General features: G+C 35.3%; 2 protein-coding genes and 2 non-coding genes across 4 annotated transcripts in view; 3 read left to right on the forward strand and 1 right to left on the reverse strand.

The window, feature by feature from the left end:
• LOC131945143 (uncharacterized) overlaps positions 1-18871 on the forward strand; it is a 328239-nt gene that overhangs the window by 189935 nt on the left and 119433 nt on the right. The window lies entirely within an intron of this gene.
• On the forward strand, positions 3630-3711 carry Trnal-uag (transfer RNA leucine (anticodon UAG)). Its single transcript has one exon. It is a non-coding gene; the product is annotated as a tRNA-Leu (tRNA).
• Trnal-aag (transfer RNA leucine (anticodon AAG)) lies at positions 5639-5720 on the reverse strand. Its single transcript has one exon. It is a non-coding gene; the product is annotated as a tRNA-Leu (tRNA).
• LOC131945155 (ras-related protein Rab-6-like) lies at positions 12943-18015 on the forward strand. The gene is made up of 6 exons (XM_059306174.1): positions 12943-13230; positions 13670-13812; positions 14749-14906; positions 15320-15442; positions 17069-17162; positions 17354-18015. Exons 1-6 carry the CDS (start codon positions 13217-13219, stop codon positions 17497-17499), a joined length of 678 nt encoding a protein of 225 aa, XP_059162157.1. The 5' UTR covers positions 12943-13216; the 3' UTR covers positions 17500-18015.

The raw sequence follows: 18871 nt of genomic DNA on the forward strand, positions 1-18871 counted from the left end.
TTCCTTATCCTTAATAAAAAAAAAATGCTTTTAACTTAAACTGCTTAGGTTTAGCGTTATGATGCCAGTGTACTGACAAAGTTTACTGTTACTGTCAGTAAAAACATGTGTACTGTTAATAAGAATTACTGTGTGTACATTTAATGTTTTTCTATTATTACAGGCAGAGTAACATGTTGATGTAGGTACATCATTGCACAGAGGTATTGTCCTTCAGGTAGAGGATTATAGTCAGGGGCCATGGTGATAAAGGGGCAATAACAGTCAAAATTAGTTTTAGAAGTACCCTTTTTATTATCTTTTACTTGGGTGAAAAAGTCTATATACATGTCTGTCTTTAAGTGGCAAATTTCTTATTTTGACCCACTGGTAAAGCAGTAATTCCATTCACTTGCCAGAAGACTATGTTACCAACAAGTTTACCATGCAAGTTTATCTCACAATCCGCTATTTAAGTTAAAGAACCCTTTCTAGTTCCAGCCTGATGGTCCATGTGGCAGTATAGCTCACCTGTTTCTGTGACATAGGCATATGAAGGGATCATGTGGTCAGCACTAAGCCCAGCCGCCGTTACCATGTGAGTCAGATACCCATCAGCACAAAGTGGATTCACTGTCAAGGATGTGACTTGTGAACTCAAGACTTTTGGTATGCTCTACAACCATACCAATCAATCTACTTAGGTATTAAAATAATCATTAAAAATTCTTGATATATTATAATACTAAAAATAAAAACAGAATGAAGATAATTAGATATAGTACTAGCAATCAGTCTGATGGATTGAGTTAGCTGATGTTTATACACCTGAGAGTCTACAATAAATGGCAGATAATAATAATAGTTTTTTTTTGACTTAATGATAAGGTTGTATAACAAAGATTTAGTCAAGAAAGGGTCAGTTTCAAAACAAATTAACTGCATGTTGCAGACTAGATATTTTGAGTATGTTAATTATAGTAATAAGCCCCTCCCCCCCCCCAAAGAAAGTCTACCGCCCCCCCCCCCCAGAACAAGATGGATTTTATATAATAAACATACACTTTTACTAGTTTCTGCCCCCCCCCCCCTGAAGAAAAGTCTGGAAGAAACAGTGGTTGGCAGTATGTTGCCATAGATGACTGGCTGTATGGCAGTTTGTATGATGTTATATATGGCATTTTATTTAACATCCTCATTGTTTATATTAACCAGTGTAATGCTACCAAGGTAGTGATTGGCTGGATGGAATAAAGTTTGGCCCTGTTGGGCAATTCTTTTCCCTTGGTGTTAACACTAACAGCATGATCAGTAAAAACTACATAATAAATTAAAATTATAACAAAACCTAACACAAAAGCTTTAATGGAGGCGAGTGAGTTGACGAGAATACTTCCATCATGTTGTTGACATGGAATAAAAATGTGCTTTTTTAGATTTAGACCGTAAAAATAATAAAAAATAAAAACTTAAGCCTAAAATTAATTTAGAAATTTTGTATTTTTAGAATAAATGCTTTAAAAGTTGGAAATAAGAGAACTTGAAAATAATTTGTTGAGTTTAAGGATACATTTCTATTTATTTTCATCAAGCCTAAGTTATAACCAGATGTTTCACTTTCATAAGACACATATTGATTGGCTGTGCAGGAATTATTTGTTACAAAACTTTGCAGATGAATTTTTAAAATAACAATGCAAATTTAAACCCAATGACATAGTTTTTCTTTTTTTAGTTTACAATGTGTAGAATAAAATTTATGGCAGCCTATCAAATAGCAGGTTACCATTGTTTATGTCGCCATTACATGTGAAAACCAAATTGTTTTTGCTTTTTTTTTTTTAATTTTTATTTAGTTACTGAAAATATTAAAAATATTAAAAACATCAAATACATCCAATCTTTAGTAGAGTCCAAAAAAAAACCAGACAGACAGGATTTTATAACCATGTTAATTGTAACTACACCGTGCATGATTTTTAAATTAAGTAATGGGCCTATGGAATATTTGCTCACTTGCGTCCATTAAAGAATTAGTTTCTTTAAAAAAAAAGACATATCCCTAATACGGCTATTCACAGTGGACTGTGAATAGACTTTGTTTCTTTTATTACGTATTTAGACAATACGCATATAGGTCCAATTTGTTTTTATAACGTAACAAAAGTTGGTGTGGCATATATGTGGCTGAAATGGATTAATATATTAATGGCATTTCAATTTATTTAGGACTTTAGGTTAGGTTTAGAGATCTATGTATTCTAGGCTTAGTTAAGTGACCTTTGTTAAGTCGGTAATCTATCGTTTTAGTTTTAGGTACGTAAAAATCGCCAGCGACTAGTTATGTGAAAAACAGGTGATTCTTTAAATTTTAATAATTATTTCACATTATGAGGAGGATTTATGTTTTGAAAAAATACAAAAATGTTTCCTTGTTTCATTTATGTACCTGTTTTTAAACTGAATTAAAACTTTTCAGTAATAGATGAAGACTAGCGATGTTTCCAACAGATGCACCCATGCTTATTTACTGTAGCAGCCATCTTTTTTATTTTTATTTATTGTAAACTTGTAGCGCAAGATTCAGGGGAAGCCACTCTAACTTACAGATGGCCGCTTTTTATATAGCAAATCCCGCTCGCAAACACAGCTGTTAATTTCTTGCCTATATTGATATATTTAGCCATCAATTTAGGTTTATTATTCATTTATCTATACGTAAAATCGCCCGCGGCTAGTAAAAAGTTACCTCATTGTCAAGGCTTTAACTTTAATAGAAGTATATTGTGATATATTTGTGTCAAATATTGTAGATAAATGAATGATTAACTCTAAATCAATAGCTAAATATATCAATATGGGTCAGAAATTAACTTTAAATTTAAAATGTGAAGTAATTATTAAAATTTAAGATTTTAAGGAGTCACCTGTTTTTCACATTAGTAGTCGCGGGCGATTTTACGTATTACAGTTACAGTAGTACACTTCAGTACTAGTTTGAGTGTGTACGGCTGGTAGATTTAGAGATCTAGAAATCTAGATCAGATCTAGAGAAAATCTAGATCTAGAAATCTAGATACTAGACTCTACTACTACTAGTCTACTAGATAGTACTAGATCTAGAGATCTACTTAAATCTACTACTACTAGTACTACTAACTAGAATCTAGATTCTAGATCTAGTATTTTCAATTTGTACTTTAACTGTAGTAATGTAGTAGATCTAACTAGATCTCTAATCTAGAATCTGGATCTAGTTGTCAGTTTTAGACATTTCTAGACTAAGAACTAGATGTAGATCTAGATCTAGTGACTGAAGTACTGTAGAACTAAATTCTAGCTAGACTAGAGATAACGGAATTTTTGAAAAACAACAAATCCTGAAGCTAAGGGAAACTACTCTTATACCAATAAAAAATAGGTTAGGGTAATGTACTTGTAAATAAGCCGAAATCTAGAAATAGATACATCTCTAGGCCCTACATTGAAAAATATAACAAATAAAATAAAATGGAGAGTTTTAATACTAGTCTAGTAATGTAGTAAAACATAGCTTCCTAAAATTAAGCCAAATAAATAGAAAAAAAATAGACTTTTATTTCAGAATTTGGGCTTGGTGATATATACTTTGCTTTGGACTAAAAATCCGTGGTAGCGTGGCCGAGCGGTCTAAGGCGCTGGTTTTAGGCACCAGTCTCTTCGGAGGCGTGGGTTCGAATCCCACCGCTGCCAGTTTTTTTTATTCTATCGAAATGTTTTCTTTACATTAAAGTTGTATTTTTTATTTTTAATTATTTTTACATTTAAAAGATTAGCCCAATATAGCTAAAATAATTGTTCAGGTAATAATAACGAGGAGTATAATGTATATTACAAAAGACATCTTGCTATTGGTTAGAATCAGCGTTTGTTCCATACTTTTTATCTCCGGGGGGGGGGGGGGGTGGACACTGTTAAAAGTATATTTATATATATATATATATATTCCATTTCGTTCAGGTAGACTGGTTATAATATAAATAGGCATATGGCTTAAGAGCAGTTTTAAACTAAAATAAACCGATTGTCACTATCTATTCTGCAACCAGTTTCTTTCATGCATCTTTGGGGGTCGCCCATAAATGATGTCACACTCGTAGGGGTAGGGGGGGGGGGGGCGTAATTTAGTGACGGTGTGTGATGAGGAGGAGGGGAAGGGGTTTTGCATTATAAAAATGCCATGTTAGAAAACGAGTTTTAGCCGTAATTTCGCGTTTTAGAAAACTTTTTAAATAAATTTTAATAGGAATTGACTAACATATTCTATGTTTACCTAGTTCTGACAAGACTTTGGAAAAATATCGATGTTTTAAGAAAAAAAATTCAACAGCAATTTTGAGGGGGGCTGTAGGCTGAGGTGTGACGTCATTTAAGGGGGGGGGGTCTGGCTTTTTGTGACAAAGAGTGGCGGAGGGGAGGGGGGAGGTGAAAGTCGTCAAAAAAAGCGTGACGTCATTTATGGATGACCCCTTTTCATGTGTAGGCTATGTCTAGGGTGGGGGGGGGGGGGGGGGGGGGAACAGAGGCGTAGCGACCCTTCCCGGTTCCTGGCGACAACCCCCCCCCCCCTCAAGATTTCGATTTGCATCCCCCCTTAAACTTTCGATTTGCACCCTCCCCCCTCGAGATTTTGATTTGCACCCTCCCCCCCCCCCCCCCCCCGTGAACACACGGACATGCCTACCAGAGGCGTAGCGACCCTTCCCGGCGCCCGGAGACAAACTTTTCGATTTGCACCCCCCCCCCCTCGAGATTTCGATTTGCACCCCCCCCCCTCGAGATTTCGATTTGCACCCCTCCCCCTCGAGATTGTGATTTGCACCCCCCTCAAACTTTCAATTTGCACCCCCCCTCAACCTTTCAATTTATTTTTCCAACCCATTTTGGCGCCCCCTAAGCTCGGCGCCCGGGGACATATGTCCCCCCCCTCCCCTTCGCTACGCTACTGATGCCTACCGATGCGTAGCGCAACATATAAGACAAACAACCACAAACGGGTTACAAAACAAGACTGAATGAAAACAAAGGCTCGTTGGAACTAAAAGAATTTAATAATATCTACACCTAACCCAGTCTATTCTAAGCACAAAATACACAAGCTAGTAAAACAGTGGCCAAAAACTAGTATAGACCTAACCTGTACTAACCTTGGAGATCTGGACGAAACTGAGGCAATCACACATGTTTTCATACACCTTATATACCCTTTTCTAAACTGATACAACCCGGACTATTACAACTCACACAGCACGAGAACTGAACAAGGACGAACGGAATAGGGTAACAGGTACAAACAACATTCGCCCCATTCATCCCCTACACTCGTTCACTACACTCCCTCCCCTCCTTCGTGCACGTACACCGCCCTACTCCCATCCCAACGAAATAGAAAATATGTGTAGGCCTATAGAAAGTATAGGCTACACTTTAACTGCGGCTTGACCATAACGCTGTCATCTATTACAGTCGTCTAAACTAGTGAGTCTTTTCTTCCCCACTTTAATTATTGGCACAAATGGGCCTTTAACCAGAGTTTGTAGAAGTATTTAGGAGTGGAGATTTATTATGGCATTATTTATTCAAAAGGAAAAGAAAACAGAAATTATGTGTAAAAACATAGTGGCAGCGGTGGGATTCGAACCCACGCCCCCGAAGAGACTGGTGCCTTAAACCAGCGCCTTAGACCGCTCGGCCACGCTACCATGTGTCCCGACGAGGAGAAGTATAGTAGAATATCAGCTTTATTATATTTATTCTCTAAAATCTAATTTCTCTAAATCCTAATTCCAGTGTTGTTTTAAAACCATATTTCTTTAATGGAACAACTTATTTTTAATAGTAGATGAAGCTGACAGCAAGCATTTAGACTTCACATGGAATAGTATTCTTTATCACTAGATGATTAAGCCTAGAATCTAGATTCTATGACTGTTTTTAAAATTAGGCTTGGACAAAACATCGATATTTTAATTCTAAAATCTGGTCTGAACTCGGTCAACATAGAGAATTTTAATCAATTCCTATTACAATTTATTAAAATAGCTTTCTAAAACGCGAAATAACGTCTCAAATTCGTTTTCTAACATTGCTTTTTTAAAATGCAAAAGTGTGACGTCGCTATACCGTCACAAAATTACGGACTTCCCACCTACGAGTGTGACGTCATTTATGGACAACCCCTAACGTACGTTAAAATGAACAGGGCCTATACATGTCTTATGATTATGTAGTATGTAGATTTATTTAGATTTGCTTCTGAGATCTATTACGTAATTTCGGGTAAATACGAATTGAAACAAAAAATTACAGGAAATTCCGATCTATTTTTAGGCCTGGTGACCATCTAATCGGGTATTCCAAGTAGATCTATAGCAGCATACAAAGAAAATGAGGTAAAGCTCCTGACCAATTTTTATTTTAGCATCAGGCATGTAGGGGCCTAGATCTATATAATTTGGTTTTAATTTTTCTAATAAGTATTGGTAGTCTATGTTATTTTAAATGTGTCAGAATTGTTTAGCTATTTAGTTATTTCTTTGCTTTGTCACTAGATCTACTAATAATACTAATATCGTTCAAAGTGTAGTAAAAGTAAAGCACACACATGGTAACATACACATAGCCATAGCCGCGCCATAGCGTTTTGACCAATAACTTTTTTAAAGTTTCTTTTATAAAATATTTTCTCAAACAAGCCTATAATTAGAATCTATAACTGTATAACATTAATTAAAAAATGATCTAGAATCTAGGCCGATAATTCTCATGTAACGGGTACCGACGGCTAGTGGGTTAGAATCTTAGAATATTATAAATTCCATACGCCATACAGGGGCATACATAGATTACATCTTACATAATTACTTAATTACATATTGACATAGCCTAGTGCTAGAAAAAGAAATCTAGATCTAGATTTTAGTAGATTTTCTAGAATAAAGACTCTAGAAAATTAATCTAGATCTGCTGTTACTCAGACTAGGTTAGTAGATTAGAATTAAAATGTTAGTTGGGCCTAAATGAAGTGGAAATAGAATTTAGATTAAGATCTAGATCTAGGGACACTTTGAAGTAGTGTCACTTGATTTTAGTTTGTAATTTGTAATGACACTAATGAAGATTCTAGAGTTAGATCTAAGCCAGACTGAGATCTAGATCTAGATCCCATTTGTATTTTGTATCATTAAAAAAATGATAGGCCTAGATCTTCACTGAAGTATGATATTAATTTAATTGGTACAGTATGGTGTGGTTGGGCACAAGAACACTCGTTAACTCAATGTCTGTAAGTGCAAGATGTCCCCACAGTACCAGGTACCTTACCCATTGTTATGGAAAGTAAAGGTGGCTGGGTACAGGAATGGACTGGCTGCATCTAAGAGGCTCAGGAAATTTTAAAAGGGGCCCCCAGTGCCAAATTAAAATTTTCAATGTGCATTTTTTTTTTGTCAATGGCTGAAGTTTACGCCTTGATATGAAGGAATTAAAATGGTAAAATGGAGAAATACTTACAAATTATTTTTTTAAAATCTTTTAGGACTTTAAGCACCAAGATTTTTCTCTTTAGACTAACGGGTCAGTCCACCTCTGGCATAAAACCCATGAGTTTATCTTCTGCTGGGCGAACAGAATCATGTGAACTCTACTTCATATGCACTTTTCCTGCCTTATTGACTGTCATTCTCAAAAGGAAAACTTTACTTTTTAAAAATATATCCTTGAAATCTCAAATTAATAAAATTACCACTTGAAAATAATTTCAAACCAAAAAAATTCCTATATTAGTTCGTCAGTTATATCAGTATAGGTTAGAAAAGATTATTTTGGTTGCAAAAGTTGATTATGAAGTAAATAATTCATTTGTCTTAAATAAAAAAAAATGCTCTTGGCTGTAAAGTTGCTGGTATTTGTACACAATAATGTATTAGCTTATGAATGTCAAATACATTTAAAGCCATTTAATATCATAGCCAGAATTATCAATCAAATAAATTCAATCACACATCCTACCTACATGGTTTTCTAATTTTTAAGGGGAAATGTAATTTGATAAATTCAGATAAAATAATGAACTGCAATTAACATTTTTACTTTGTAATGCATTTAATGTTTGACACAATATAAAGCCACTTATTTTACTATAGTTTACTCTTCAACTAGGATGTAGAGGACTTCATCCAAAAAATTTAACACTTTGAATTTGTTTATTCTCTCACAAAACAAACAAAATACTAAAATAAAATAGTAAAATTACATAGACACTTTATCCTTGTGTTTTTACATATTTCAATCCATTGTAATACATTTTCTTCTTTCATGTACTTTCATGTCATAAAACTAAATAAATTATTTGAGGACCCTTGCAAAAATATTTGACTGGATGTTACAGGACACAAGCTCAGCCAACATCGACCATCACAAGCTCAGGCAACATCAGACATCACAAGCTCAGCCAACATCAGACATCACAAGCTCAGCCAACATCAGACATCACAAGCTCAGCCAACATCAGACATCACAAGCTCAGCCAACATCAGACATTACAAGCTCAGCCAACATCAGACATCACAAGCTCAGCCAACATCAGACATCACAAATGGATGCCTAATATGTCACTACACAGTTAAGTCAAATGGTAACTTAATACATTGTTCCATTGTGCATATTTAGATATTTAGCATGTGCTATGAGAACTCCATTAGTATTTAAACCTGATTTTAAAATATTTTAAAAGAATGGTTAATTCTTCGGCTTTATTTTGACTCTTTGTACATTTTGCAAGTTAAAATTTTTATCCTTCTTTTTGACAGTTAGTAAAGCACTAAAGACTACAGTACAGAAATCAGGGCTATACAGGCAAGGATTTTGTAGTGGAATTTGGAAGGTGAGGATTTACAACTTTTAAATAAGTTTTACAGCAGGAACAAATGAATGGTTGATTTAATTAGTGAGTGGTGGTATGCTGATGACAAGAGCATCTGTATCTGTTGTGAAAACTAGTTACTTTTAATTAATAAATTTAAATTTAAACTATTTTGTTATATTTTAAAAACTGATCACTAATGTTTACTAATTTGAAATCAGTTAAAAAATGTTAAGTTGTTGAATGGCATAAAATGTATTGTACCAGCAAAACTTGCAAACATTTCCTACACCATTAATGATTGTTTTAAAAATGTGTCTGACTAATCACCTGAAATTAAGTACAGTTTTACTTCATAAATTAAAAGATTTAAACAAAAACTAATTTTTAATATACAGAACTGATATATTAATTAAACAACTCGTAAGTTTTATTTAAAAATATACAATTTATTATGTCTAAATTGAGTGTTACATTGTCTAACAATTTGATATACTTAAAGTACCATAGGAGACGTGTCATTGACTGTTTATAATAAGTAAATATGCATATACTATCAAGACTCCTCTCTCTGATCATGTGACATCTAAACTGGTTGTGGAATGGCTGACATGACTGCATACATCACAGGCTGTGTAATTAGTTCAAATTTATTTTCAGATTATAGAAAATTAAAACCAGTTCTAAACATGGCTGAAACGCAAAATGAACCTGTCTTTAAACCAGGTAAGATATTTTTAGGTAGGAAATATTTTGTCATTTTTTTACTATTATAAATGATCTCCCTTTGTAGCATTATGTGTTTATTGATTTGTTAATATTACTTTTTATCTTCAAATTCCCTCCCCTTGTATCTCCCCAGGACATCATGAAGCCGAGATCTGCTATGGAGGTGAAGCTGACTTACACAAGCACTATACCAGCTGTAAGAAGAATCCAGGTCATGTCAACTTTATACCTGTTAATGATTTTAACTTGGGTCATCTCCCCTCACGTTGGCGTGACGTCATCATGTTGGAGGCAATCAAAACTTTGTCTGCCCTAACGGTCCTGATAAAGGTCAAGTTCACCAGTCTAGGGAGGCCAAAGTCTGTTCCATGCTTCAGTGGTCAGTATCCATTTTATAACACCAGAGGAAGTGATGTGTTGAGGACAGGGACGGGGATGGTGTGTGAGGTGGTCAAGTACACAGAGAGTGACACCAAGGGCACTTGTCCATGTGGCAAGTGTCAACACTCGGACACACCCAGCAAAGTGTGGGGGGAGGTTTGTGTGAGGACAGCCACACACGTGGTGTTTGATGAGAGTGAGGCGAGACAGACCAGGTGTGTTGTAGGTTTTGATGACAATAAAAGTCCTGGGGTCAGTCTTGATGGCTGGGGGGTGAGAGGGGTAAACATTGAGGAAGACGGGTGTGAGTTTGCATGTGTGTCATGTGACTTAGAGTTGGTTGATAAACTGGACAAGATGTGGCGGCACTTTTATGATTTTTGGGTGAAAGCAAGGGACAAATACTGGAGATTATCTTATGTGGACAAGTTGACCGTTATAGTGTCACATCCTCATGGCTGTCCTAAACAGGTCTCTGTAGGACAATGGACACACCAACATAAAATAAATCTTTGGTACAAGTACACGTACACAACATGTACATGTCCAGGCTCCAGTGGAGCACATGTCTACATGCCGGGATATGTCAGGTGGTTGTCACGTCCCCACAGTGGATCAAACTCTGAAGGAAATTATAGTGGGGAGTATGTGTGGTTTTGATCAATCTGTAACTGTTAGTTCTCTCCCCTTGTCTAATGTAACTGTTGGTTCTCTCCCCTTGTCTAATGTAACTTGGTTCTCTTCCCTTGTCTAATGTAACTGTTGGTTCCCTCCCCTTGTCTAATGTAAACAAACAAAAAGGCGGCTCCTTTCAGTAACTTGTGTGTGTCAAGACTTGAATGTCTTCATCAGCAACTTTGTATTCTGGTGCAGACAAGAAATAAATTGTTTTGTTTCTTTCAGTCATTTGTTTAGAGTTGTTAGACACAAACAAAATTATAAACAAATGTTTAATGAAATAATATTTTTGTGCATATTTTATGTCTGTTGATTTTAATTTATTCTAATGTGTATATTATGCTGATGTCAAAAAGATTTAGTAGATTTCAAAGTTTCTTTCATTCATTTTTGTTATCGTTGATAATGTTAACGTTTTGTGTTGATGATAAACAAAACACCTTGGTGGTGAATAATGAGGTAATAATGTTGGTCTTATGAGCTTGAGTCCTCCCCGCCTTGTTGAGTAACTGTATCGATTTGAAGAAAGCAAAAATGGCAACATATTCACACAACTATCCCCACACAGTCATTCATATCCTTTCCCACACATATCAAAGTCATTCACACAACTATCCCCACACAAAGTCATTCTCACAACTATCCCCACACACACGAAAGTCATTCACACAACTATCCCCACACAAAGTCATTCACACAACTTGACAGACAGAGTGGTATGTTTGTACAGTTTCAGGCTACATGTGTCACTGCTACAGGTGGCTACATGTAGCACTACTATGTGTTGCTACAATTTGGCACTGCTAAAGCTATCACAACCATTTAAGGCTACTGGTGTAGCCACCTGTGGTCACAAGTCTGTTATCTCAGCGTGAAGCCAAAAGACCTGATATGTTAATCAGCAAATGACCAACACCATGTCAACAAATGACTAACACCATATCAACAAATGACCAACACCATGTCAACAACTGATTAACACCATGTCACCAAATGACCAACACCATGTCAACAAATGACTAACACCATATCAACAAATGACCAACACCATATCAACAACTGATTAACACCATGTCACCAAATGACCAACACCTTGTCCTCATAATTTACAAGCATGCTATAGATGTATAGAGAAAAACATAGTAACACCAAACTAACATAAATAATCAACATCAAATATCACATCCACAAAAAGGTCAGTATCACAACATCAACACACAGAACATCAGCACATCAACACACAGAACATCAACACACAGAACATAAGCACATCAACACACAGAACATAAGCACATCAACACACATAACATAAGCACATCAACACAAAGATCAGTACCACACCATCCTAACTTCAACACACAGAACATCAGCATATCATCATCACACCAACACAAATGTCAGTACCACACCATCCTAACTTCAACAATCAGAACATCAGCACACCATCACACATCAACAAAGGACCCTGTCCAGCCCTATTACAACCACTTTCCCGAGCCAACACTCGGTCAACTATTTAACCTCACGAGATAACATTACGTCAGCAGAGATAACGATAACAGAGCCAATGTAACGGTAGATAACACAATGTTTGTCTTTGTGAACGTTGTTTGATGTCCGGCTGATCACTGTGTTGGTTATCGCATTACGGGGGGGGGACCACAAGAGAAGTGGGTCTTGAGGATATGTTGTCTAAATATAGAACAAGTCGTCAGATTTTATTGACAGGAGAAAAGTAGGCCTATATAAACAAATGAACAAGCAGATAAAATGTAGAGAAGAATAAAATGTTGGTGAAATAAAGTTGTGGGGTGTGATGTGAAAAAGAGGTAATAGAAAGTAGCTAGTGATGGCATATTGGTAGGTTTGGAGAGGGGTAGTGATAGGGATAGGGATAGTAAACATGTCTTGGGTTAGACAGAGGTGTGGTAACAAGACAGAGTGGAGGGGGGTGGTGACTGGGTTTGATAAGAGTGGCGGTAAAGATTGAGATGTTTACCACAGTAAATAGGCGTTGTTGTAGTTGCAGTACCCTTCATCCTAAGGGAAGAAAACTAAGTTTGAGTAGCGCCAGAAAGTGATGTAAGAAAAGCCATGTATGTGAAAAAAGAAAAAAGCCAGATCTAGTGTTACATATTTACACCCACCCCGCTGCCGTCCATTAATGTACTGATATCAAAAGTGGTGGTGTGGTGTCATCCACCCGCCTCTAACACCCACCAGTGTAGATAATTAATCACGTGACTTTGATTACTTGTCAGCTTAATGAATCCACTTGTTTTCAATGTCACATGCAGGGTGTTGTACGTATCTTGGTCGGCTGGATATCTCCATCACAAGATACGGACTAGTTCAGCTTGCTACATTAGAACAGGAATTTGTGTGAGGATTCTTTGTCATGTGTTTATAAATACTTGACTATAAATACTCGTCTCTTGTTAAACATCGTGTGATTTTAGCTAAAAATAGAATCTGTCTTTAGGAAAGTGTGTAGTTATGAGTTGAGAAAAATGACATTTTGGGATTGATGAAATAGGGGAGATAACTATGGAGGCTGCCAGGTAAGATTACTTTATTTTAAATATTTAAAAAAATTATTAAATTGTGCTAAATGTATAAAATAAGTTAAGTAGTCTTCTTTGCTTAAATTTGTAAATCATCTAAACTACTAGATCTACTCGTTGTTTTTTTTTTTAATACTCATCGACTTCAGTTTTATTTGTTTAAACGGCCAATGTGAAAAAAGGCCTTCGTGCCTACAATTGTAACCGTTTTTTTGAATAAATTTGAATAAATTTGAATTTGAGTATGTTTGACTTAGCAGTAAACAAGCTTAATAGGCCTACTATTATACAAATAATCCTTTCATTAATGAACACCATTAACACAACACCATAAAGCTAAATAAACGTATTTATTATTTTACTAAATTTGTGCCAGGTATGTTTCTTCACACAATACGAAAACTTCTTTAACTTTAAGTCATTTCCCTGCTTGCAGCTCATTCGCCATGCAAGAGGCCGTAGAGGCGGCTGTGTTCGAGATTAAAGTTTCTATTCTTGGCGACTCCGACGTCGGTAAAACGTCGATTGCGTCATCGTTTAACACACAGACTCCACTGCTTGCTCCAAAGGCAACTATATGTGTGTTGTCAATGTGTGTAGTTGGTGTATGTGTGTAGTTGGTATATGTGTGTAGTTGGTGCATGTGTGTAATTTGTGTATGTATGTAGTTGGTTTATGTGAACTGTATGTGTGTAGTTGGTGTATGTGAACTGTATGTGTGCTGTCAATGTGTGTAGGACATTTTGTGTAGGACATCTTGTGTAGGACATCTTGTGTAGGACATCTTGTGTAGGACATCTTGTGTAGCACAGTTTGTAGAAATTTTCCGCTGAGAACTTTTATAACTTTTTATTTTAAAAGAAAAATTATTTGATCTATTTTGATCTAAAATCTATTTTATGTCCATCCTCCAGATTAAATTGGTTGTTTCCAACATATATATATATATATATATATATATATATATATATATATATATATATATATATATACTCTAATTACATTTCCTGTAGGTCTACACCACATATAGTTGGTGCAGGTATTACACTAAAGTTGTTAGAAGTTGCAGCCCATTGAAGCTACAACACTGAGTTAATAAAAGAAAAAAAAACAAATTTAATTTACGAAATATGGAAGACCAGGGGCAAACGCTGATAGCATGTGGATCACATTTGCTGCCATTACAAAAACTATTTACTATTTAAAATAAAAATTTCTTAAATCTATATGGCAATTTATATTGTATCAATAGGCAATAGTGATCAGTGGGCATCTCATTTTTAAGTAGTTGGCTACTAATAAAATATCTTGTCCAAATTAGATAGTTGACTGAAATTAAACTTAGGTTATAACTCTGGCTGGCCAATTATCAATGACCGTGACACATGTTTTCTCTGTATGACAGACAGGCTGTACACTGACAGTGAAACATGTTTTTATGACAGGTTGTGAACTGACAGTGAAACATGTTTTTATGACAGGTTGTGAACTGACAGTCAAACATGTTATTAACAGGTTGTGAACTGACAGTGAAACATGTCTCCTACCCAAATGGTGACAGGATCAGGTACACCATCTATGACACCGCTGGGCAGGAGAAGTTCCATGGTGTGATGGCTAACTATGTCCGCAACATGGACGCTGTGGTCATCGTGTATGATGTCACAAACAGGGTTAGTAAATACAGCATGTCACACACAGTGTAGGTAGGGTGCCACACTCGATGTATGTAATGTAAGATGTAACAAACATGACAAGACATGTAGGATAAAGAAACTTGACAAATCAATCAGGTGTTTGGTTGTCAAAAACAATGTAAGTAATGTAGGATTTTAAGGCTTGACAAATCAGGAATTTGATGACTAGAGAAAATTACAATGTGTGTTGTGCCTAAGTGTTATGCTATACCTATAGCCTCCATTTAATATAACTGATTTCTCAGTGTATAAAAACATACATAAAATATTATATTATATCTTGAATTGAAGAAATTGTACAAGTACATGTAAAAGCTAAATTTTAAATTAAATATATAAATGATACAAAAAGTAAATAAAGTCACTCTCCCCCCCCCCCACCTGAGCAGGTTTCCTTTGAAAATGTCGACAGATGGTTGTACTTCATCACCAACCACTTGCCGCATGACGTCCCTGTTTTACTGGTTGGAAATAAAATAGATAAAACTGATGACAGGGAGGTTACAGAGATGGTGAGTTGTCTTCCCTTGTTTTAGTCATAATTTTATTTTGTTTATTTTTGTTTGTGTGTGCTAGACACAGCTGTTTCTAAAAGTTTATAAAGTGGTTGTGTGAATGTTATTATGTAACTAGACCTATAAAAAAATATGGAATGGTATGGCTGCACATGCAACTGCTCACCTAAATATCTTGAGTTTGGTTACATTACAAGGCAGACCTGATGTTGGTAAAAAAAAATGATGATAACTGTGATGGACATAATATTTGCTGAATCCATTCCTATATTCAGCTCAGTTAATAGAAATCTTCACTTGCTCTTCAGCTCAGTGTTACAAATGTATATATATATATATATATATATATATATATATATATATATATATATATATATATATATATATATATATATATATATATATATATAGGTATTTTTTTAGTTTTTGATTTGTTGGTACTAAATTTAAAAAGTCAACTATTGCTATCATATCCTTTCTCCCCTTTTCATCACATTGCTTGGTTTAAAACATTTACAATTATTTCCAAGTACATATAACCCTCACTCAGTGGGGATGCTTTTACCCACTGAGGTGTTGTGGTTTAAGACGGGCTGACCCTGAGATTAAGTACACACCGACGCCGACAGTTGTTGTCCAGTACTCGTTTATTTACAGCATCGAGCCATGACGGCGATGCAACACAAAACGAACTAGCCAAGATAAACCAAACAATCCAAAAGACCAAAAGATCAAAAGATCAAAATAGAAACAGAAACTGTAGCCCTAAAACAAATGTAAAATAAAAAAGTTACATTCAGGACAACACCACGTGTAAGCTACAATATACACGGGTACAATAAATTATGTTTTCGGCCAGTACACAGTACTGCCAACAAGTACCAATAAGTAGTACTACAAAATAAATACTTAATTTAATACATCACCCTAACTAGTGTGCACATGCAGCACTAGCAGGATTACATAAGTAAGTATTTTAACAAACATAATTTAACTATCTACACTACCTTCATTAGGTCTACATCTTGGTCCACAGACAGCAGCCTTGCGTGTGCGACACGGCTAGGCACATGTCACATGACATGGAACATAGGTAATTTCGCTCACAAAAGCATAAAAAAACGTCAACAGTTCAGTTGCAGTCCCACAGGGGCCGCAACCCAATGAATAACAACTTCATAGTTTTATCCCCCTTTGGCTGGTAACCATATGTGTTACATACACATTACGTATTATAAGAGGAGGGTAGGCATTAAAACAATACTCGTTACCATTATTGCTAAGTAAACATCTCAAATATCAACAGGATTGTAAACATAACTATTTACAAATATCCTCAAGTAAACATCACATATCTCCACAGAAAGATAAAGGTTGAAACATAACTATTTACAAATATCCCCAAGTAAACATAACATATCTCCACAGGAAGATAAAGATTGAAACATAACTATTTACAAATATCCCCAAGTAAACATAACATATCTCCACAGGAAGATAAAGATTGAAACATAACTATTTACAAATATCCCCAAGTAAACATAACATATCTCCACAGGAAGATAAAGATTGAAACATAACTATTTACAAATATCCCCAAGTAAACATAACATATCTCCACAGGAAGGTAAACAAAGAGCAGAGAGATCCAACCTTTTTTTCCTGGAGACTTCTGCTCATACAGGGGAGAGAATCTCCCTCATGTTTGAACAGCTTTGTAAGTTTTTCTTTAATAATTATTTTATTGCTGCATTGGGCTTTAATTAAGCCAAATATGTCAAATAAAAATATTTACAATATTGAAACCAACAATCGACATACTTCAATAGTCGATGGTACAGATAAAAAATATATGGATAAAACACTTCTCATTTAACTATCAACATAATAAAATATCTTTCCCTACAGCCACAGCATTGAGAGAGAAAAAACTGAAGGAATTATTCCATGGATCCAGAGTTCCACTGAGCAACATGGCGCTGAAGTTGTCACCAGATAATTTATACAGAGATCATAGAGGGGGACAGAAGAGGCCGTGTTGTGGGACTCAGTAGACATTTTTTGTTTGTTTTACCTACACATTGTGTATGCATATCTAAATATATTGTCTGTGTACCTACACATTTTGTGTATGCCACCACATTTTATATATGCCTACACATTTTGTCTGTGTACCTACACTTATTGTCTGTGTATCTACATTTATTATCTGAACATTTACACATTTTGTGTATACCTACACATTGTGTATGCATATCTAAATATATTGTCTGTGTGACTATACATTGCCTTATACATATTTCTGTAACATTAAAATTTATATGTAGAAATTTTAATTTGCATTGTGATTCTGTAGCTAAAACTTGTAAATAAATATGACTGAATTGTTTCAATAACTTAACATTTATCAATATTATTCCTGTTTTCATGAACATATTTCATTGTAAACTTTTATTTTTTTGCACAGACATGTTTAAATACTGCAAGCATTCACTGTTTTACAAGTAGAAGTGTAAAACATATAGGCAGTATATTATATAACTAAGTGTAGGCCAACCAGTACTATTATAAATCACTACAACTGTATTTATTAGCTTGTAAGAGCAACTATTAGTATTTTGCAGTTTCCAGAAAATTCGAACTTGTGATCTATACAAATTTGATTTACTTAAAGCGGTCGGCTTGGTCAAGTTAGTATAGCTAATAGATGATCTAGTTGCTAAACCGAAAAGTATAGAGTTTGAACCCTCAGGTAGAGGAGGCTCAACAACTAGGGATATCAAATCATCTCGGAGAGAAAACTCTAAAATCAAACTTGGTTGGAGAAAGGGCATAGAAGCAAAGCCAAAAATAAAAGCCTGAAATCAGGGTTAATGACCTATATCGCACATCACAAGTTGAAACATTAGACTTAGTTGTGTTGGTGGGAATCCCTTGTAACATTACAAGTAAGAACGAAGAAGATGATTTACTTTAAGTGTAGTGGCAATCTGCATAATTTAGAAATCACCATGTGTACAAATATGAGTAAAATAAAATCCTGCACAAATTTGCATTTTACAATTGGTATTTTAGAGCAGTTTTAAAATTAACTTTTAAACTATCCAACTACTTTACAAGCTGATGTTTGTCTAAAGGCCTACTAGACAGTTGCGTCACAATGCAGAGGGAGGAGGGTGGGGAGGGGGGATGCGTGCCACATCAAGTGACGTCGAAACAAAAAAAATGTCTAATTTTAATGATAATGTATGATTTCCCCAGTTAGTTGACCAACGTGATAATGTTTGTATACATTAGTTGACATCGATGGAGGATGTAACACCATCTAGATTATAATGTACGAGCCGACCCGCGGCGTATTACACGCCGCTATTTTGTTTTATTTTCTACTTTTCAGTAATTCATAATTTGTGAATTCGACAACAG

Source organism: Physella acuta, unplaced genomic scaffold (assembly GCF_028476545.2).
Source record: "Physella acuta isolate Inbredline_101_S28 unplaced genomic scaffold, ASM2847654v3 ptg000527l, whole genome shotgun sequence".
Lineage (NCBI taxonomy): Eukaryota > Metazoa > Mollusca > Gastropoda > Physidae > Physella > Physella acuta.